The sequence below is a fragment of the Meriones unguiculatus genome, chromosome 6 (assembly GCF_030254825.1).
Source record: "Meriones unguiculatus strain TT.TT164.6M chromosome 6, Bangor_MerUng_6.1, whole genome shotgun sequence".
In the NCBI taxonomy this organism is placed as follows: Eukaryota; Metazoa; Chordata; class Mammalia; order Rodentia; family Muridae; genus Meriones; species Meriones unguiculatus.
The window spans coordinates 112304532-112328333 of NC_083354.1; the positions used below are offsets into that span (position 1 = coordinate 112304532).

A 23802-nucleotide genomic window follows, 5' to 3' on the forward strand; every position below is an offset into this window, starting at 1 on the left:
TAATTGTATCACTTGGATAAATATGATCTTATTAAAATGCTAGTTATAATTAGCATAATTATTAACTCAGAAAAATGGATTACTTGGTAACACCCATCTGGAATCTAAAGGTTTGTGTCAGAACCTTCTGAGTTTAAGAGATCAAGTGCTGAATAACAGTTTTGACTGAAAATGGTTCCACTGTGTGAAAATGGCCAACCCTAAAGCTCACACGTATTCACTTGCTTAATTTGTAGTAGCAGAACTCAAAGGAAAATAATCATGCTAATTTGAAATTAGTGAGTTTTGTCTAGAGGTAGAAATCTACATCACGATCACAGTCTGAGTTTCTGTCTTACATCCTTCCCAGTCCTCAGTCATGAAGACAAGGGGAAGAAAATTGTCCAAGGGCACAGCACCCTACAGAATCTGAGAAGGATGCCCTGGGAAAACTGTTATTTTGATCAAAATTCTTCATATGAATTATGTCTTACGAAGCTTTTGATTTATATTTAGAACCTTACAGATTTAGATCAGAGAAAAGGGAATCAATTCCTCCATTCAGGGAGACTCTTGGTGATTTCTCCTTTAATTAAGAGCGGGGCCACTTTGTTCAGTGACAATTGAGAACACGCTATTAGGAAGCAAATCATCTGTGCTTCTTGCTGCTGCTTCCTTAAGGGGCAGTTACCTGGATAGCATTCAGATTGTGGAAAAGTGTCCAACACCTATTTGGGCCCCAAGATAATGATGGGGTGCAGTTCACCAGAACATGAGCTGATCTGGTGGCTCATCACATGCCACCCATGGACACACAAGTGATTCTTTTAATGCATGAGAGACACCGCTGATCACCTGACTTCACACATTCCAGAGCCTCACCTACAATTCTGACCCATTAATTTCAACAATATTTGAGCTAAGGACACAGTTCTACCTGTTAGAAAGATGTATGTCCTTGTTGTATCCTTGAGCATCTTTTGGATATATGCCTAGGAGTGATATAGCTGGATCTTGAGGTATCGGTATTCCTAATTGTCTGAGAAAGCGACAGATTGATTTCCAAAGTGGTTGTACAAGGTTACATTCCCACCAGCAATGCAGGAGAGTTCCCCTTTCTCAGCATCCTTTCTCCAGCATGTGTTGTCACTTGAGTTTTTCATCTTAGCCATTCTGACGGTGTAAGGTGAAATCTCAGGGTTATTTTGATTTGCATTTCCCTGATGACTAAGGACACTGAGCATTTCTTTAAGTGTTTTTCAGCCATTTGATATTCCTCTATTGAGAATTCTCTGTTTAACTCTGTACCCCATTTTTTAATTGGATTACTTTATTTGTTGCTGTTTAACTTCTTAAGTTCTTTATATATTCTGGATATTAGCCCTCTGTCAGATATAGGGTTGGTGAAGATCCTTTTCCAATCTGTAGGCAGTTGTTTTGTTCTGATGACAGTGTCCTTTGCTTTACAGAAGCTTTTCAGTTTCATGAAGTCCCGTTTATTGATTTTTGCTCTTAGAGCCTGTGCTATTGGTGTTCTGTTCAGGAAGTTGTCTCCTATGCCAATGAGTTCAAGGCTCTTCCCCACTTTTTCTTCTAACAGGTTTAGTGTGTCTGTTTTTATATTGAGGTCTTTGATACACTTGGACTTTAGTTTTGTGCAGGGTTATCATGTTTGTAGCAGCTTTATTTGTAATAGCCAGAAGCTGGAAACAACCCAGATGCCCCTCAACTGAGGAATGGATACAGAAATTGTGGTACATCTACACAATGGAATATTACTCAGCAATAAAAAACAAGGAAATCATGTAATTTGAAGGAAAATGGTGGGAACTGGAAAAGATCATCCTGAGTGAGGTATCACAGAAGCAGAAAGACACACATGGTATATACTCACTCATAAGTGGATATAAGACATATATATATGATAAACATACTAAAATCTGTACACCTAAAGAAACTAATCAAGGAGGAGGACTCTGGCTAAGATGCTCAATCCCCATTCAGAAAGGCAAAGAGGATGGACATGAGAAAAAGGAGAAAACAGGGAACAGGACAGGAGCCTACCACAGAGGGCCTCTGAAAGTCTCTGCCCTGCAGGGTATCAAAGCAGATGCTGAGACCTATAGACAAACTTTGGGCAGAGTGCAGAGAAAGTTATGAAAGAAGAGGAAAATAGTAAGACCTGGAGAGGACAGGAGCTCTTCAAGGAGAGCAACAGAACCAAAATATCTGGGCACAGGGTTCTTTTCTGAGACTGATACTCCAACCAAGGACCATTGATGGTGATAACCTAGAACCCCTGCATAGATGTAGCTCATGGCAATTCAGTGTCCTAGTGGATTCCCTAGTAATGGGAACAGGGACTGTCTCTGACATGAACTGATTGGCCTGTTCTTTGATCATCTCCCCCTGAGGGGGGAACAGCCTTACCAGGATCCAAAGGAAAGCAATGCAGCCACTCCTGATGAGAACTGATAGACTAGGATCAGGAGGAAGGGGAGGAAGACCTCCCCATCAGTGGGCATGGGTGGAGAAGGGGAAAAGAGGGTGGGATTGGGAGAGGAGGGGGAGCTACAGGAGGATACAAAGTGAATAAATTATAATTAATAAAAATTAAAATTAAAAACACACACACACACAAAAGAAAGATGTATGTGCCTACGTTCAGTTTCTAAATCTCTTTCTCCTGGACTGTTTTGTGGCCCCATTTCTTCTGACTACAATAAAAAGAACCCTACAGACCAGCTATTTTAGAGTTTTACCAATTTGATGAGGAAGACAAGAAATGAGGCATGAGAATTAATTTATTAAGGACACAGGGTAGAAGGAATTTTAAAATGTGTCCCAATCCTTGCCATTTCGCCCACCCTGAAAAAATGTTACAGTATTCCAAAGCTTCCTTTCTAGTGATTCATGATGGCCTCTTAAGGTTCCATTGAAAGTGGTGTATCATTACCAGCTCCACGTCATCAAGTTTAACTTGTCCATTCCCAGATCAATGCATGTGCGCAATGGATTACTGCATCTACAGAGCACATTCCATCCTTATTTATTTCCTATTTTTAGCTACCTCTCAGACCTCCGCTTTCTAGCCAGCTACTAATGCTATCTCTTGTCTACACTGCTAAAACCTCACCCTGAGCCTTCTATGTGGCCTCTTTTCCCTGTGTTCCTCTACTGAGAAGTTGGTCTTCTTAAAGTGCAAATGAATTCAGATGAGGTATAAGGCCTTCACAATGCAGCCACGGTTTCTGCTAACTACTACATGCCTCAACTGCACCGCTTACGTTTTTTTGCAGTGACTAACCCCTAGTTTGTACAATCTGCTCTTCATGTTCTCTCAGCAATCATATGGATATGTACATTTGAGAGCACAGATACTGGAGAGATGGTTCTGGCTTTGCAGATAGTTCTGTGGCCTTAAACAAGTTACTTAATCTCTTTAAACTCCTTCCCCTATAAATCTAGTTAAATGATAACGGATATCTCAAAATGGGTTTTTTTTTCAGGATAACATAAAAATAACGTCTTATTATTTATCATAGAGCTATCAGATTTTACTAATATCACCTATCGGCTGGCCTGGTATCTGTGTTGACTGAAGGTTTTCTACAGTGTAGTCTGATTCCTGGTACTAAGTGGTTAATACAGACATTAGGAGAAATCATACAAACCCACAGTAAGTTCCAGTGGTATGCACACAGTCCCCAAAGACAATTCATTTCTTTAATAGTCTGGAACTGGAATGTATTTATAAAACAGGACCCACTCATTAAATCTATTCAGAAATATAACAAATGCATTGAAAGGCCAATAGATATTGGCAAAAATCAATAACTGATTTCCTTATAGCCCATATATAAAAATTTTGATTTCATGTCCTTTTTTCTAGATCCAATCACTGTTCCCCCTACATCTGCTGGTCAACATTTCTGGGTGAATTTTCCTTTTACTTGGAAGATAAATATTACAGTATACTGATTGATTAGTCTTAGGTTAATGCTGTTGAGAAAAGTTTGCCTTGAATGAATCTCATTGGCCTAATAGAGCTGCTACACAAGCTGTCACCATCTATTGATTCTGCTTTGAGTCACTTCACTTAAAAGCCTAACCCTTCGGCTATTCTCCTTCTCAGTATGAAACAGCTGCAGTCAAGCTCCCCAGGATGACTCCCTTGTTAAGACTAAGTGCAGGGAAGGTGGAGACTCTCAAATCTCCCTGCTTGGTGGAGCCCAGAGGCCCCACAGTAAAGTTCTACAAATAGCCTTTTATGTTAGCAACAAAGAAACAACGGTTAACACCTGCCTCTTTTCATGTTTTAAACCTCTGTCTTTATTCTAATAGTTTTTCTCTCTAGGAACAAAAAAAAAAAAAATTCCTCCACCTGAATTCAAGGGGAACTCTTGTTGTCTTGAGTGAGTTTCTATGAGATTGCAATGCAGAGTTCTAAAAATAAAGACTAACAAGATCTGGTATTTTGTGTTCTCTATTTCTTAGGATGCCCCTCCCCCCCTTTTTTGCCTATGATGAACCCTTACTGTGATTTCTGATAGTTCCTTCAGTTTCCTCTATTTTGGTAGGTTGATATAATAATTTAGGCAGCTATGTTTTATGGGCTGGGGGTACAGTTTAGCGTAGAGTGCTTGCCTGGCATGAAGGGGGACATGGGGTCTATCGCTAGTACACTTAAAATAGAAAAAAATACCCACATTCATATTTTTAATTCTGCAATAAAGATATGGATGGATTTACTATCAAACCCAAAGGTCTTCGTGGAACAACCAGACTGCCTGCAGTTGCTAGGTCTGCTGGTAGAAATGTTCATGTATGCTGCCCATTTAATCTTCATACTCCCACTGTGACAAAGAGGTCATTACTTCCTTCTCATCCGTGAGGATCAAAGAGATCGGGTTATGCAATCATTTACTTACTTTAATAGCAAGTAAGTAACAGGATCCAACCATTTTCTGATTTAAAAACCAAGACTGTTTTCACCACTACATGAAATTCATAGCACACAGTTAATGCCTTTAGAGAATTTGAGCTCCCAACATCCATAATTCAACAACCACAATCCTGGGCTCAGCACTTGTATTTTGTATGCACTGTTTTGGTAGCAATGAATCCAGGAAGCCCGAATTGCTTCTGGATGGAATGTAGACCCATCTTACTAAAATGTGCTCATGATTAGAAGGGAACCAGTTTTGAAGCACGCTCGGGTATATCGATTGTAAAGCAATCAAAGAGTGACGATAAGCAGACAGGATAATGTGTTCCTTTCCCCCCGGGGGAATTGCATTCTGCTGCAGAAAATGTACCGCTCTGTGCAAAGCATGCTCATTCCTGCGATGATCACACTTATTCTAGCTTCTAATTATATTTAACCATGGCACACAGGGCACCACTGTGCGTACTCTCCTGGCAAGTCGAGCAAGGCACCTGACTGGAGAAACCAATTTGTTCTCGTTACATGGCTCTGTTTCCCCTCCTTGCTTTTATTGCCTTACACTGAGGGAAATTGTACACGTGGGGGTGAAGGCAGCATGTTAAACACTGATCAATCCCCGAGTGGCTGCACTGCTTTTCCGCAGTGAGAGCCACTGCAAAATTAATACGGAAAGACCAGATGCTGACCTATTGATCTTTCTCGCCCCATTCACCCTTAAAAATGTTTCTGCGACAAATAAAAAGCTTGGTAAAATTACTACAAGATGATGGGGATTTCAGAAAGCCAGGACTTATGTATCAGCACCCCCCCCTTCTTAATGAAGCACACAGACACTTTTGTGTGTGTGAAAAAACAATCCAAAACTAAGCCAAATTGGGACACTATGTTAGAGAAAACCTCTGAGTATCTACTGAGGTTTTCAACATTATCACTTGACCCTCATCAAAAAGACAGTTCTTGAGAAATCTGCTGGGGATGTCTAGATTGGATCATCAGAGAGTTGAAAGGTTAATGGATCAGCAAAGACAGGCCAGGCAGAGCTCAGCACTGTGAAAAACAAGGAAGCAATAGTGCAGGAGTGATGAGCAATAGCTAGGGGAGATCCTGACAGCAGAGATAAATTCAATACTCCCTCCACCTATCTTAAGGCGGAAGAGCAATGAAGTTCAAGGGGGCACGGTTCCAGCATTGCCCAGGGAATTAAACATGAAATTCTAATTAAAGATAATGACACCTTCTAATACAGCTTTGATCACAAACTCTTGAAGTTCTCCATATGTACCTTTTTGATTTGTTTCGTTTGTTTGCTGTGACAGGGTTTCTCTGTGTAACCTGTCTATCTTGGAACTCATTCTATAGACCTGGCTGGCCTTGATCTCAGAAATCTGTCTCTGCCTCCCTCGTGCTGGGATTAAAAGCATGCATCACAACTGCCTGCCCCAGCCCCCACTCTCTCTGTCTCTGTCTCTCTCTCTCTCTCTCATAAAACCTAGGCTAAAAAACCAACCATAGGGCAAACACACCCACTAACCTTGTCGCCTTTCTATTCCAGAACACCCAGAATTTCTCACTGACCCAGCTCACTGTGGAAATCAGCACCAGCTTTCGGCCCTGGGTACGGCACTTTGAGGAAGCGCTGGCTATGCAAGGATGCACAGGAACAGGAACCTGCTGTGAGTAAGTTAGTACCCTCAACACTGCCCACCACCAGGGAGGAATCTGCTTCTCCCCACTGTATACTTCAGCCTTGGCTTCTCTCTCCCATGCTTTTCATCGCTGTTTTGATATGGGGGTTTGACTGATTACAAGGCCCATCTATCCGAGGTAGCGGGGTTCTTCACTGCCACCGGCCCCTCCTGTCTGTTCTTTGGTATGCCATCTCACTTCTGCGCTTTTTCTCCATAGGTTTCCTGATGCCATGAATATGTATAGAAGTGTCTAGCTATGGTTCCTTAGCATGGTAACAGTTAATTTTGCCTAAGTTCACCTAAACCATTGAATGGGCCTTGGTTACTGTGTTTCCACACATTCTAGGTTGCTCTTGCTGTGTTTGGCTCTCAGGTGTCTAACCAGTGGGTGCCTGCAGGGAGAGTACGAGGGGTACCAGGCAGTATCGGTGAACTTCTGCAACTCCAGGTGACCTTTCTTCTTGTCTCAGCTCCTAGAGTAGGGTGGCTGATGGCCTTCTCCTGGATTATCTTTGTCTTGTTCCTAACAGAAAATTTTAACACAACTCAAATATGTCTCTATGGAGCCTTCTTTCTCTCTCTTTCCTAATCAGCTCCAGCTCTGTTTTACAATAGCTGGTGACTTACTGGACATTTTCAGTCCTTCTTAAAAGTGACTAGCAAAGGACATAGAAAATCAGCGCATAACTAGTTAATTGAACATCGTCTACACAATCCCCTAAAAGAAGTGTGTATGTGTGTGTGTGTGCGTGTGTGTGGTGTGTGTGTGTGTGTGTGTGTGTGTGTGTGTGTGTGTTCTTTCTGTGGAGATCCTGGTTCTATATCCCCCAAGGTGGTCAGTAAGAGTCATCAGCTCCCCTATGTGCTGGCTGATTTGGGTTGGGATGTTAGCCTGACTGAATTATGGGAACCGGAAAACCAGAGAAGAGGCATTGATTTTGAGTCATTGTATTTCTTCATAGTGCTCAAGGGCCTAACTCTCTTTGCTGAAATACCCAAGTGGTTTGGTCTTTGACATGGATGGGTTGGTCCCCACTGTGGCTCTGAGGATTCTGGGGGCTGGCATCTGTGGCTGTAGGGGGTAAGACTTGTCTGTCTGGCTGCAGGTCCAGCAGAACGAGCATGCGAGAGTCTAGCTCCTGAGAGCCAAGACACCTCTCCACTACCCGCAGATGTCAGAACTGCAGGCTTTCCTGTCTTTAGACTCAGGACTCATATGGAAGTGTCAGAAATATCATAGTTACTTAGATTTTCTTATTTTAATGATGAAATGCATTTATGTAAAGATGCTCGTTTTACAGATATTGAAGTCAAGGCCTGTTTGACCAATGTCACAGAAATTCCGTTGTCCCAACTAGACCCTTGCAATAAGGTGTTACTCTCAGAAACCCTGTGTTATTAACCTTTGTTTTAAGAAAATACTGTACATTTCAAAACCAAATAATGTCATGCACTAATTTAGCAAGATTTGTATTAAGTAAAGGCAGTCTAAATAATAAGACAACGTTACTTGCAGACATGAACACGTTTTTAAGGAAAACAATTGCTGCCTTCATCTCTTGTCTTTTATGAGAGAATGAAACTGCTATGATGTCTGAAATATCCAATTTCCTCTATTACTTTAAGAGAATATGATACCAAAAAAAGAGAATGCATATACCTGAATTATTTATCAGCAGAAAATATCTATGCTTCTTTGCTTACTGGAAAATTCTGTAACATTTAAAGATTACTTCTAAGAAGAGAACTCATGAGACAAATTAACATCTGTATTATGAAAAGGCAGAACTTCCAATCTTTTATCAGTATTCTGATGCTCTGAGCCTCTTTATTAAAGCGTATGGATGAGAGAATAATTGCAAGGCTTATTTTCTTTAAGAATTAATGTTTCACTTAACCATCTTAACTTGACTTGAAATTCAAACACCTTCCCTGATCTTGCTGTTAACCTCTTAACTATTTTCTGGATAAAATATAAATGGATACATTTTGAAACTTTTCCTTGCTTGTGGAAGTATTTATTAGTTCCTTTCCCTTCAGATAGAGACCCCCAGAGTAAATGGCATCTGCTGACATATTTTCTATCTTTATGGGCTAGAACAGGCTTCACTGCCTGCCTCCTGAGACTCTCTCATTACCTAAGTCAGGTTACCTTGAATGTTCTACTTTCTTAAGAGTCTACATTACCTAATCTGAGCCTATTTGTCAATTTGTCCTTTGATGTCATGTTAATGACAGAATAAAATATTACAAGAAAGCGTCCTTTAAAAGTTCAAGGTGGTTATAACAAATGTGAATAGATGTTACCTGAGAAAGACTTTTGTAACTTTCGAAACAAGAATCACTGAACTGTTCATCTTTGTTTGAAATGAAAACTATTCTCTTGGCACCTTTATTAATACTCATTTCCTTGGAGGTGCTTTCATATTTCACCGTCTGGATTTGATTTTCTTAACAAACACTACAATCATATTTTGAGTCCTGTCCATAATTGCACAGAGTTCTATTGGTGGGTAGGGAATGGCCCTAGGACCCAACTATTTAAATGTTAAATAGCAAAATACATCTCAACTTCCTAATAAGCTACTAATAATTGTATTTTGGAAATGTATCCTTTTAAGCTTGATTCCTAAAACTCTCTCTCTCTCTCTCTCTCTCTCTCTCTCTCTCTCTCTCTCTCTCTCCACACACTGTGCCCTTCTTACACTTGTGAGCAGTTTTTCACAGGGAGGATTATGGTACAGCTGGAGGTCAAAGCTGGGAAGCCTCAATACAGTAAGGCTCAAGTATATTAATGAAAAATGGAGGTTCTGATTCTTGAAGAAATTCAACCTCACCAGCAATCATGAAGACAAAAGGCAGGGTTTTTTTTTTCTTTTTTCTTTTTTTTATACAGAAGAATTTGACTAGATACTTCAGAGGCTCAGCGAGTCCTCAGCCCTGCATTCACTTACCCACCTGCTGGCACAGCCACACCAAGACTCTGGTATCACTGATCACTCAGGAAGGAAACTCAGATCAAGACGAGCACAAAGGCAAGTTCCTAAAGACACACACTATGATTCCAGGCACCTAGCCTTCACTAGAGAAAACTGAAACATGTGCTTTCAAAATGCTCTCTCCTCAGGGGTTCCTAGTGCCTGACTAAGCAGATACTAATGTAGTAGAAGAGAAAAACATATTGATGGACTCAGTAAGAGACATGTTTGGGGCTCTGTAACATTTGTGAGACACTGATTTATATTTGTTGAAGGGAAAATTGTGCCTGTTAAGTAGGGGTGGGAACAATGAACCCAAAGAAAGAAAGAAAGAAAGAAAGAAAGAAAGAAAGAAAGAAAGAAAGAAAGAAAGAAAGAAAAGAAAAGAAAAGAAAAGAAAAGAAAAGAAAAGAAAAGAAAAGAAAAGAAAAGAAAAGAAATCACAGCCACAAGGTTTTTGACTGCCTGTAGCAAGTAACTGGTGTGGGTACAAAACAGAACTTGAAAAGCCACAAAGCTGATTCAATACCACTAAAAGGTTCTATTTGGGAAAATAAAAATAACTCTATCTACAAGGCAGGTAACAACACAGTACAAGTAACATATGTCTTTGTAGGAAAGGAAATTCTTAAGGCAACAAATACTTCCATGCATTAGCAAGAGAAGCACTACAGAAATATAATTATACCTCTATTAAGGACAAGGTGCAGATGAATTCCATTGCCCCCTGCAGACAAGGTAAGGAAATCTAAGGTAATCCACACTATTTGTTGGGTTTTATTGAGAGTAATTTGTTTTGGAGCCTAAACTACAATGTATTAACCAGAAAGCTTAGAATTTTTGACATTCTTTTTTTTTTTTCATTTTTGCAATCTTTTATTTTTCCTTCAGAATGGTTTCCGTCTTCTCTGTGTACTTTCTGGCTCTCTGGGGGTATCCTGGGCAGCATTGGGATGGAACATTCTTTTTTTTTTTTTTTTTTCAATGCAGTTTATTCAGGAACCTTGAACAATCATCTGAATTTTTGACATTCTAACAAGAGAATGTTTCTCTTTTAACTTAAGAGACAGAGGCATATAGAAAGGTGTTTTGTGCCAGTGTTACATGCAAGAGCAGTAAAAAAAACAAAAAAAAAAAACAAAAAAAGCAATCATTAAACAGAAAATTAATAAGTGATGGCAGAGCCACAAGCTGCGACATTAAATAAGGCATAAGAGAGATGATGAAAAACAAAAACAAAATGTGTCTTCTGTGCTGCTGACACAGAAAACAGGAGACAGGGTAATTCATAGATAAATTGAGTTCTTCATATTGAGACTGAGGAAGAAGTACAGAGTTGAGGAGCTTTGGCTTGGTGATTGCCTTTTGGCTGCATGGTCTCACACTGAAGGTGGTTGGGCAAGAAGTCAGAGAACTAAAGGGAACAGACTTACAGTAACAGCCCATTCCTGTGAACTCAGCAGCCTCCCTCAGGACATGACGAACTCTCACTAGGGCGGTTTTTGCACTAGTAAAGCAATGAAAGTGGGAGAAACCACGAGAAGTTCCATAAAGGAAAAAGTGTACGAGGAGAAAATGCTATTGCTAAATGTCTATTGCTAATCACCTCAATCACATTCATACTTTTGAAAAGGCAAAACCTCATCTTGAGAAGGGATCAGCATTATTCCCTTGCTCTACTCATTGGCTTAGTTATCAGTGAGAGGCAGAGGAGAGCATCAGGACAGACACCCTGGGAAAAATTCAATAAAAACAAAGCCAGGCTAAGTGCTTCATAATTCATCTTAAACTCCATTTTCCTAATTGTTAATATGCATTATTAACATAGATGTTATACTGATGCAAATTAAGCCTTCCTTTCCTTCTAAAAGCTACATTCTTGCTCCTAATAATAAAACATTTGAACACACCTCCTCTTTATCCAATAAATAAAAATGCAGTAAAGTAATCCAAGTGGACACTATATATTTTGGGTATATATTTTTTTCATTTTTTTATTTTAAAAAACCTTGTATAACATTTGATTGACACTGGATTTGTCTTCTCAGTGGGAACCTGACTGCAAGCTTCCTTGTTTTAATGTTTCCTGCAGGTGGAGATCTCTGTCACTTCCTCTCTAGCTGCCTGAATTGGAATTACTAAAGGGTTATTTTAGGAACAGCCTTCTGTGAAATTTTGAATGCCAATGTAAATTGGCACACATTTTATCCTCCTGAAAAAAAAAATCTAAGCAAGTCCTTCACGGAAAAAATAAAAATTCATACGAAAGCCCCAAGTTATTCTGCATAATATAAAAATAAAACATAATATTCAAATACTTTCATATTTAAACCCAGCATCTGTCAACAGTTTAGTAAATATCTTCTAAAGTGAAAAACCCAAACCATTATTGATTTTGAACTGTGAAAATGGAGAAAATCATACTTAATTTTTTTTCAATGCTATTTATGGTTCTAACGTAAGAATCACTGCATACAGAAATCGTAAAATGGCTGTTTAGGGTTGGCAACACCCAGCAAACTCTACAAGTGTTCATGGAATGTCTGTGAAAGTAATTTGGACATTTGCTCATGATTGCATGTATTAAATGGCAGACTGAATTTCCTTAAATTTCCGTAAATTCATCCAAGGGTAAGAACTTGCATTTCTACAAGCAAAGTGACACATGCCTGTTTGCTTGTTCTAGTTCACTGACAACGATGATAGTGAACTAGGGAAGGCAAGAACGCAGAAAGTCAAGGCCATAGCTCATCAAAATGAAATGTCCCGATCTTCAAAACTGCTGTCTTGCACGGCATTTCTGCCCTTTTTGTAATCTATAGACTTCATTTAAAAATTACTTCCATGGGATGGTTCAGATCTAATTCCCTGAGATATCAATTGTCCTCTGAATCCTGTTCATTAGTTTTAGATTTCCTAAGTTATAACTTCTTTCACTGTAGTTTTTGTTGTGTTTTCATCTTTGTTACTTTTATTATTAATTTTGTGAATGGTTACGCTGCCCCTGTTTGCTTTTCATGCTTGTCTTCATCATGAACACTCTTACTGTGTGATGGTCCCCAGCACCAGCTACAACACTTTGCCTGGACTAAAGACCAAACAATGTGAATAAATCAGTAACGATGCCCTTCAAAGTCTGAATGACCCTGTACTAAGAAAGTATATCCTGTGACACAGCTGAGCTCTCTCCCTGCACAGATTAAAAGGAAGACTAAAATTCTACTTCATGATACCCAGCTCTAAGGTTTCACTTCCGGAAGAAAAGAAGAAGAGGGGAACAAGTGATCATGAAGCAGGGCTTACGTCAGGATGCCCGGTTCCCTTGGAGGTTGAGTCTGGTAGAGCTCACGTCTGATGCCCCTGCCTTGGTTGCCCCAGACATGCCCCAGATGGCATGATTTCTCATGAAGAGCCTATCGTATCATGCAAGCTCCTGGACTATCACTTTGCCAACCACGGAAGAAAGGCACTTAGCCAACTTAAGGAACATTGTTCTCGGGGCACTTTGGCCCTTGGGATATCAGTAACTGAAGGACTGAATGTCTGTTCAACATGCTGAGAAAGGTGGCAATGAGCTATTTGAGTTTATCTCCAAGTAGGAAATTCTTAGTGATTAAAAGAGAGATGCACATTTTGTACCTGAAATACTAACATGGGAGAAATACAAATCTGTGCTATCCTGGCATACACAGAGGATTATCTTAATTGGTTTGTCTACAGCTAATAAAACCACAAGAACCCAAACCAGAAAATATCTCAATTGTACTGCAAACACAACTGCGTTCACTTGAACATCACTAGTTTTAACCCGGCCACATCCCGCCGTGTTAGAGACAGAGCAGGAAAAATGGCGATGGGCAGAGAAGTGGACCTACCGGTGCACGCCACTGCTGCACATGATGATGTGACAGGCGCCGAGCCTGTCGCACAGCTCCGAGGACACCGACAGCAGCCCAACTCCGGAGGCGCTGCAAGGCGTGTTCACGCAGGCAGCGATGCGCTTGGATCTGATGAACGAGGTGACCAGCCGGTAAAGTTCATCTAAAGCATTGAGGGGCCTCATGAGCTGGAAAGAAAGCGCCGAAGACAAAGCTCAACACATTTGGAAGCCCATTTGGGTGGCATGCAATTCAGCTGTCCCAGCATTCAGATCACTGATGTAAAATGCCATCTTAGGAGGGAGGCAGCCCACTGGAGAGTGTCACTATAATCAGGGAGTGTGCGGAGAAGCAGCAGAAGAGCTAAGAAGGAGGCAGGTGAACCACATCACATTTTACCTTATCTATGTAGGCAGCTTTGGAGGTGGCATTTGGCGGTGTATTTGACTTGTCCAAGTAGAATGCCCTGAAAGAGTCCAAAGGAAACCATTTATTGTCAGATAACAAAGAACATAAAATGCATGAAGGTGTTCGGTTTCTAAAAGCTTCTGCTTAAAGATCAGTAGATGAACAAAGGCCCTGACAATAAGGTTGGCTGGGACTAGGCAAAGGCAACAGTTACTCCCAGGAGAAGGCTGTGGCCCACAGACACCGACCCCCGCCCCCAGTCTCATAATTAGTAGTAGTCTTGTTTGTTTCAAAATTAGGCAACATGGATCAATGAAGTTTTCCAAACTAGATTAGGAAAGATACTCTGGACAACTTCCAGATGACAATGACATTCATTTCTATTGAGAATTAGTTTCTTCTTGCCCAAAATGCTGATTAAGGTTCTCTTTTTAAAAAATGCATATAATTAATTCAAACTGGTTATTGCTCTCTAGAATTCAGTCTGATCTCCTGAGATTTATTTCCAGGTACCATATGTAATGAGTGCCATGAACAAATAAACGGCCATAAATACAGGGGTGAATCAACACCAGGCAGTATTTGGTGTCAATAGTAAGGTTACAGTAACCAAATGTCAGGAAGATGGCCCTAGTGAGCCAATGAATCAGTTTTCACTAGATCAATAGCAAAATTAAAGGCGATTTGGGTACTATTTAAACCTTTTCCTAGAATGCCCAAGAGGGAGAGAGCAGTAATTCAAAAGAAAGGCTCTCAAAGAAAAACCTTTATTTTAAAGCTTGGATCTTGTGAGGCGCAAAAGCATGCAGTGGGGGCAGGGCTGGAGAGCAAAGACACAGCAAAGAGGAAAAGGTGGATCCTTGTGGGGCCTTGTAAGGAGTTGGGAGCCCCTGAGTGGAAGCGACCATTCAACTGGACTCCTTGGCAGAAAACTCATCGTTATGCCCAACACTTCAAGTGTTAAAGTTTAACGTGTCTTTCATTTCAAACACACCAGGCCAGATTTAGTATGCTATGAAGACCATGCACACACTGCCATGCTTTGATACATTGTGGCATTTTGCCCTTTGTTTCACCTTTTAAATAAATAAAATATCACCAAGATGGTCAAAGCCTACTCGAGCGCATCCTCCTCCACTGCCCTGCTTGTGCCAACAGTAGTCCTTTTCCTAGGACCATACCATTCAGACTTCTGGAAGCCCACATACATGGTGGCCATGCTAAAGTCATCACACATCACATGGCTGGCTTCGTCAGAGGTGACAGTGAACAAGCGTGGGCATATTCTATCTGCTGTGTTTACAGACTTTCAACTTCTGGCCTTTTAGTGTGAATTTGTACATATTTGTTGACTGCTCGTGTTTCTTCTCTTATTTGTCTGCTCCTATTTCTAACTTTTCTCTAGTATTGCACTTTCTTCATACCTGGTTATTAGCTATTATATTTTTGGTGTGGGGAAGTTTGAGGCAGGGTTTCTCTGTGTAGCCCTGCCTTTCCTGGAGCTGCCTCTGCCTCCTGAGTACTGGGATTAAAGGTGTGCACCACCACAGCCTGGCCTGTAGGTATTACTTTTTACATGATAGTTAAAGTTTACATGGCTTAAAGCTTTTGTTTTTAATCCTACACATTTCTCATCCTAGCTCATTTATGGTGTTTAATTTTAAAAAAAATTGCTTATTCAAGTATTATTTTCATTCACTGTCTTTCAGGGCATTTATACCATAAAATTTTAGAATATATATCAACAGGATTTCTCCTCCAATACTGCTTTCAGTTCAGGATCTGGAGAAAGATTTTTGCTGAATGCTAAGTTTCCCTTTTTATGCAAGCTCAGTTCTATAGTTTAGCCACTAGAGTTTAGATGTATATTTATTTTTATAGATCCAGGTAGGATCACAGATTGATATTTTCCATCAAAGGCATCTCATTTTCAGATCAGAAATGATTGCAGCTATCAACTATCCCAGTTTTGCCTTTCCACCAATATTTCTATTTTATCTTGGTGCTCCAATTAGACACATATTTACATCTTTTTAAGTGTGCTAGCCCTCTCCCTCTCCTTCCAAATCTATCTGTACTCTATTTCAGGTGGTTTCCTCAGCAAGGCTTTTCAAGTGTATAATTTCTCCCTTGGTCAAGTATATAACTTGGCCTTTGTTACAAATTATACTATGATGATTATCTTTTATTTTCACGCTGTCTATTTGGTCTCATTTTTCTTCTGTCATGAAAAGTTGATGCCTCCCCAACCCCTGAATATCTTTTCCCCATGTGGGCTACAGAGATGTTCTGCTTATTATTGTAACATCTAGCAACAGTGACAGGGTCATCTCAATAAATATCTGCAAATATATAATAATTAGGTAATTGGGATTTTTTTTTTGTTCCAGGATTTTATGCCTTTATGGCTAATATTCCTTTTGTCATACTTTCAGAATCCCAGATATATATTTTCTAGGCTGCTTTGATGGATCAATTGCTTCTAGGACACTGTTCTCAACTTGTGGGCCACAACCCCTTTGGGGGTGGTGTAGTGGAAGTTTTGGTTCCTTTAAAAACTCAGTTATGTTATGAAAACGTGTTTTTGTTTTAATCCCAAGTGTGGGATATGGGGCTGCTTTAATTTATCCACAGCTGTTCATTGTAATTGCCTAGTTCGGGGTATGGTCTTTGCCAGCTGATAAGAGCCTCCTGCAGCCTGGAGACAGGTGTGGTCTTGCCAGCTGGAGATAGTTTAATTCTGAGGACTCTGTAAGGGTCTAAATACCAGAGCCCAGAGCCCAGATCGAGAATGAGAACGCTGCAGAAGATGTTTTGAAGGACAGTTTGAGGAGGCTCCAAGGAGACCATTGGAGGAGAAGAAAGAAGGCTGCTGTTGTATTTGCTGCTTCAGGTTTGCTGGACTGCTGGATATCCTGATGACTGAGATTGGTATTTCCCCGAAGAACCCAATGACCCTAACCAGCCAGAAATAGTAGAGAGACCTATATCCCCTTTCCTTCCAAACCTTCTTTCTTTCCTACCTAGTGCTGAGGGGTTGATGGAAGGTAGAAGTATAACAAACTAAAATAAAATAGAGTTAAAATAGTGCCTAAAGAGGAGTCATATATCAGATATAATATAACAAATATCAATATCACATATCAAATAACATATATTTACACTATAATTCATAACTAGCAAAACTGCAGCTATCAAGTAACAAAATAATCATAATAATTTTATGGTTGGTGGTATCACAACTTAAGGAACAGCATAAAGAAGGTTGAGAACCACTGTTGTAGGACTTTTTTTGTTCAGAGGCCAGTATTCTGGCTCTTTCTTAGAGCTGGGCTTTCTCATGACCTATGGAATTACACGTACGTAATTTTACTTGCAGTGACAAAATCTTAAATTCAGTTTTATTTATTTTTATGTAACTCTATGATGGTTCTTTCTAAAGTGATTCTGAAGTTATTTTGTGCCAAGAGTCACATTTCTGTCTTCTTTACATTAGACGTTTGATTATTACATCTCGCAGACATCTAGAAGACAGAAGTCATGTCACAGACCCACCAAGTGACTCGCTTGGTTTCTGGGTTAGTGGCTCTCCTTGCTTCCTTCGGTCTTCTTCAGATCTAGCATTGCGTGAGTGACAGTGGCAAACAGGGCGGGTAGCACATTTTTATCCTTTACCAAAAAACAGTTCTTCTACGCCTGGTCACAATTGATGAAGCTGGCTCTGGACTGCCATGTTGTTGAGCTTTAAAGTGACCTTCCACAGTCCCACAGAAACTGCCTCAGCCTCTCTGCCTATTCCAGAGCCCAGCAGGTCAGAGGTCTCAGTGGAGCCTTGAACCATGGCTATTCATGATCATCTGTGACCTATACATTTTCTGTCCTCACAGTTGATCTAAGAAAGCTACAAACTCGGAAAAGATGGGGTGTTACAAAGTCAGATCCTCTCTCTGACCAAATATTCTTTCCTCTGCTGTGTAAGGGAAAAAAGTACCAAAGTTCAAGGGCTTAGTCTCTTGGGGCCCCAATGTCATCATTTTGTAGATGGCACAGTGCTGGTGTATGAAGTGCCCAGTTCTATGATATGCAGATAGGACTTGTCTAATGGACAACATTGACTAAAAGTGCATACAGCAGTCAGGATTTTGGGGGAGTGCTTTAATCATAGAAAAGGACAGACTTTTGGAAGTGCAAGATGACTCAGCAGGCATAGGTGCCAATCAAGCCTGACTATATGAGTTATATCCCAAAACCCATATAAAGATGGACAGAGGGAAAAGACTCCACAATGTTATCTCTAACTTCCACATGTGCATTCACATATGCACACACACAATTAAAAAAAACATTAAAAAATACTATAGCGAGAATTTTGGTTTCTTTAAAAACCCATTCATGTTTTGTGATTATGTTTTTGTTTTAATCCCAGGTGTGGGATATGGGACTGCTCCAAATTGTTCACAGGAGCTGACTACGGTGTACCTCGTGCTCTGGTAGGGGTGTGATTCTTGCCAACTGAGGATAGTGTATGTTTTGGAATGCTGGGGACTCTTACAAAAGTCAGGGCTCCAAAGAAAGCAGCTGGTCCCTCCCCTCACCCCCATTGCTGCCTCTGCTGCTGCTTTCACTGTTTGGTGGATTGCTGGCTTGCTATTGCTGGTTGAAGATATCTTAAAAATGAAGATTTGACTTGCCCCAAGGAACTCAATGTTCCTCATCAGCAAGAAGTAGTCTAAATAGATCTATACCCTCTTTCCCCTTTAGCCTTCTTTATCATGTGCCCATTTCGGGGGTTGGAAGAGACTGGGGCAGAGAAGGGTAGTGGATAGAAGAATCCAAAAAAGTAGCAGAAAAGGCCCAGCTACTGAATACATTTGTTTTAAATAGGTTAAATTAGGGGTAAGAGACATAGCTCAGCAGTTAAGAGCACACAGTGCTTTTATAGAGGATTCAAGTTTGGTTCCCAGCACCAACATCTAGAAGCTTGCACCTGCCTGAATCTCCAGCTCCATGGGTTCTCCTAATGTCTTCTGGCCTCCTCAGGTATTTGCACCCATGTGCACATACTCACACATGGGTACACACACACACTTATAAATAATTAAAAATATAACAAAATCTCTTTTAAAAAAGATAAAATTAAGATCAAAGGCATACTGCTTTTCCTGGGGTCACCTAAAATAGTTTGCAACCACTTTGTTCTATTATGTTTTCAACTATTATGTTCAAAAATAAAAATTAAATTATGTACTTAAAATACAGATAATCCCATGGTCACTACACAAATAGAGATTTAGGCCTAAAAAGAAAAGAACTGTTTTTAGGTTAAAGAAGAGAAGTCTTCCTTTAAATTGCTTAGCCAAGTGATCTGATTGTAGGAACCTCAGATCTCTGACATGAGTCAGCTAGGAGAACAATGCTCTATGAGAGCAGCCCACAGATGATAGCACCATTTAAGGAGAACATCCTTAGGGAAAGATCCCAGCACCACTGGCTGCCCTTTTCTTTCTTTCCAAGAGAATGTTCTCTTCAAAAAAACAAAACAAAGAAACAACAACAACAAAACTGGCTAGGCTATAGCCCAGTGGTAGAATACTTGACTGGCCTGGCATGCACAGCTCATATACTTGCCCATCCCAGCACACATAATAAATATATAGGTTCAATCTCCAGCACCATAAGGAAAAGAAAAAGCTACAGCTAATTTAGCCTCCTGAGAGCAGGTTGGATCACAAAGGTCTAAATCTGCTATGTTCATTTAGAAGTGACTTTACAGAAATCTCCAAATATCAATGGAGCAAAATATTTTAAAAAACCAACAACTGACAGTGGATGAGCTTAAAGGGAAATAACTTATAGAGTGACAATGCATCTCACATCAAATAATATCATTTAGAAACTTTATTTTTTCAACTGCTATATAGCAGAATTGAAAAAGAAAAATCAGCTACTGATAAAACTTCACTATCCCAAATACTCTTACAAGATAAAAGTTACTACAGATTCAGAGTTCAATAAATGACTGATGAATACTTGTGCCTGTAGTTAACACTTTCTAATCCATAATGGAAAGAAAGGAATAATTATGAAGAGTCATTAATGCATGGCTATGAAAGCTAATAAACAATGACTGTTAACAAGTATTAACAATGTATTTACTGTAAAATACACCGATACATTGAAGATATCCAAAGCCAGCAACCAGGAACTACATGGCTATTTCAATATTCTTATATGCACACTCAACAAATCTGAAAACTCAATTACTTGTAAAGATGAGAGGTTAAACTTGAGGTGGAAATTAATGTTAGCAATACTTCATCACAGAAAAGGTTGTTTCACTTAACAGGTAGTCAACGAATTTCAGAGTCATCCAGAATATGACAAACCATAGATGCAAAACCAAAAAGAAAATAATCTCCTAATGCACTCTTTAATTACAAAAGTCCCGCAATGCCTCTTACTCAAATTTTATGGAGAAAGTTAATGGTGAAATTGGCTTAATGCCAAAGCTGACATCATTGGCAATGCTTCTAAGGTGAGTAAGAATGAAGTCATGGCCCTGGAAGTGAATATTGAAAGTCTGTCTAAGACCATCTTGAAATTGTGGCTGCTCGTTCAGGGAAGCTGACTAGTGAGTTCTCTGTCCTGCTGGCCCACGTCAGTTTTCACTATCACAGTTCACTAAAATGAGCAGATTTTTATATGATCCTTGTGTTTAAGTCCCAGAGAATGAAATACCAATGAAAGACATAAGGCAGCAATACATTTTTAATAAACAGTTGAACTTAAGTTGGCTTAGATATATGTATACATATACCTGAATCAAATAACTACACTAAAAGTAAACTTGGCATGGTCGGCCTACCATTGTCAAGAAGGCAAGCACAGGTGTATTTGCAGTAAAGGCTGACAGCAAGAGGTAACTTCAAAGACTTACTGGATAAGGAGAAGAAGGGTCCCAACAGTGGGACTTAAGAGTTACATTTGGATAGGATTATGACAGGTCACAATTGGTAAGAAGCATTTTAAGTGGAAGCTTCATCAAGAGTAATGTAATAGGCACAGGGGGAGATGGAGCCAATATACCTAAAGAGACAGTTCAATTAAGGGTGGAGGAAAGGGTGTTTGGCAATGTGGCCAGATCTATGCTCTGAGGAAATGAAATGTCAAACTAGAAAAAAAAAAAAGTCAATAATTTGTTAAAGAGTGAAGACGGCTCAAAAAAAAAGGTTCAACCACCAGCTACAATGAGAATGAGCAGGAAGAAACACATTTCTAAATGTGGCAATTTAGAGCTGCCAGGGATCCTAGAAAGAATGAGGATCACTCCGCATTGTAAGACGTCTTGGAGGATGAAGCAGGAAACTAATGTTTGCCACAGAAGGGGAACAACAACATCAAAAAAAAAAAAAAAAAAAAAAAGGTGTGGACATATTGATTTAGTTCACGCAGTCATGCAAGTACTAATTTTAAGAATTACAACATTGCACTCTCAAATGGGTAAGCAGTCCAAATCCTAGCTCAGCAGGAGTAAGCTGTGTCCTATAGATAATCAGTTTTTCCCACAAAAGTTGAAAAGACTTAAAGAAATTGATTTAGCCTTTAGAGACACACAGAAGTTAGATCAATGACAAAAGTGACATCTTCTCATTCGGCCAGCCTTTTTTTTTTTTTTTTTCCTGAGAATGTTGGAGGAAAGCCAGTGTCTAAGAGAGATGATGAAATCATAAGAGTCCCTAGAGTTTTATAACAAAGTGGAAGGGCATTTTCTAGCCAAGACCGCTGCTATATTCTGGCTTTTTCTCAGATTGTTATTCATGAGATCATTCTATTTATATATTTATAATCATATCCAAGATTCTTTATTTCATCTGACACATAGTTATTTTTGCTACTGTATCCTGTTCCAGAATATCCTAAATTGTAGCACGTTGCTTTTATGCATTTTACAAATACTTTGAATTTTAGCAATTATTCTTTATTTCAAAAAGAACTGGAATGGCATTTGGTCAATTTGGGGGATCATTCAAGCATATGATTAGATATGTCACCATTACAGTTGAATACAGGTGTGACTGGATGCCTGGTATTGCTAAATTGTATTGGATGGTCTGCCATTGCACTTAAATTATGTAAAATAATTTACTAATACATCTCGTTAAAAGGCACTGGATGCTTACATAGAAAAATCCCTACCCAGGTTCAGCCTCTAGTTACAGATGTTTAAAGGACACACACTTGAGTAGAAAAGCAGGGGAATGATATTTTGTTCTTGAATTCCACCAGTCCATGACCTTAAAGACAGTCAGGACATCACTGAAAGCAGTGCTTACAATTAGATAGAGAGAAATTCCAATCATGAGACAGTCTTGGGTTTGCCTGTCATAAATGGAAACAGTGAGTTCCTCGGTTAGAATTGCCAGAGAACTGTCAATGGCCAATCTTCAGCTTTCCACACGTTCGTGACCATGGAGAAGTGTGTCACACACTTGATTAGATAGCACTTTTATGCCTTGCCACGTAGGTCACGGACCTCATTGCCTCCAGCTGATAGACCCTCTTCACTCCTTTCCTTCCTAAGGGCCTTCTAGATCAGCATCCCATTCTCCGTGTTCCAAGCGCTCCGCTCCTGACTCTTGCTCCCGCATTCACGAATCTGTAAGAATGACAGACTCCCCTGTGCTACATATTTGCGCACTGCCATGGACAGCATCTGCTGATCAAATACTCCTGGAGGTCGTTCCCAAGGGTACCATGTAAGGAGGCCTTTCTGAATACTGAAGCTTAATGGTATCATGTCACACAAAGCCAGTTCATTTTACTCAGGAAAAACGTTAAATTGAGTATTGCAACTTTAAAAATGAGCCTATTTCATTTAATAATTATGATAAATAATTAAACTATATAAGACAGCATAGCACCTATTTTCAAGGAATAACTCCTTAGTTAAAACCAAGCTTCTATTTATTTATTTTTTTTAAACCATAAATAGTAAGTTGGTGCCAATTATTTCTGATACCCAGTTAGGTCGAGTCTGTCTTCAGGAGGACCCCTATAGAACAGAGGTTTCACATCACTGCCTTCAGAATCATTTAACTTTCTGCAGAACCCAAACTATGCAATGCGCCCAGTTTCACCCCACCCTCCCCGCCTGCACAGCACACTATCATGATAAGGCCTTGTGTCGTCTGTGCACACACGTTGTTCCTCTCCAGGGCATTCTCTCCGGAAGGACTTCCCTTTCTCTGACAAAAATCCAACTCATCCCATGAAGCCCAGCTCAAGTGAGGCATTTAGAGGTCATTTTCACTGAAATAATTTGACCTGGAAGTCCATTATACTGAGTTGCACGCACTCCTTTGCTTATGCTAAACAATGCAATCTGAGTGGACGAACACCCTGTGATTTTTTTAAATTATTATTATTAGTCTTTATTTTGAGACAGGGCTTTACACTCAAGCTGTCCTGGACCTCATCTTGTAGACCAAGGTAGCCTCCAAATCATGGCAATTCTCCTGCTTCAGGCCTGTGAGTGCTCAGACTGTAGGTGTGAGCCGTCCCACCAACCTGTTCTATTTTGGAATCTCATAATCTAAGGCAGTTCTTGACAATGCTGTGCATTTTGTATCTAATGTACAATTGACCTGATTTTATTTCTTGAGAGATAAAAATAATTGTGGAGTTATCATACTACAGAAGTTGCCTAGTAGATAAAATATGATATTTATGCATATTTTCAAAATGTTTTTTGGCATACAGGAGGAATTCTTAAGCTTATAAACATTAAGCTACAATTGAGTCAGCACTGAAAAATAATAAACAGTTCAAAACAAAGCAATTAACAGTTATCAGAAATTAAAATTTGAATAAAAGATGTCTGACAATCTCTCCTTCAGTGAATGGCAACTAAAATAAGAAATAAC

General features: G+C 39.7%; 1 protein-coding gene across 2 annotated transcripts in view; it reads right to left on the minus strand.

Annotated features, from left to right (window-relative positions):
• Prex2 (phosphatidylinositol-3,4,5-trisphosphate dependent Rac exchange factor 2) overlaps window positions 1–23802 on the minus strand; it is a 276972-nt gene that overhangs the window by 24089 nt on the left and 229081 nt on the right. For both annotated transcript variants that reach the window (XM_060385865.1, XM_021653961.2), the window contains 2 exons: window positions 13871–13937; window positions 13469–13659 (listed from right to left, as the gene is read on the minus strand). In XM_060385865.1, the coding sequence (XP_060241848.1) occupies window positions 13469–13659; window positions 13871–13937 (258 nt within the window). The remainder of the gene's footprint in view (window positions 1–13468; window positions 13660–13870; window positions 13938–23802) is intronic.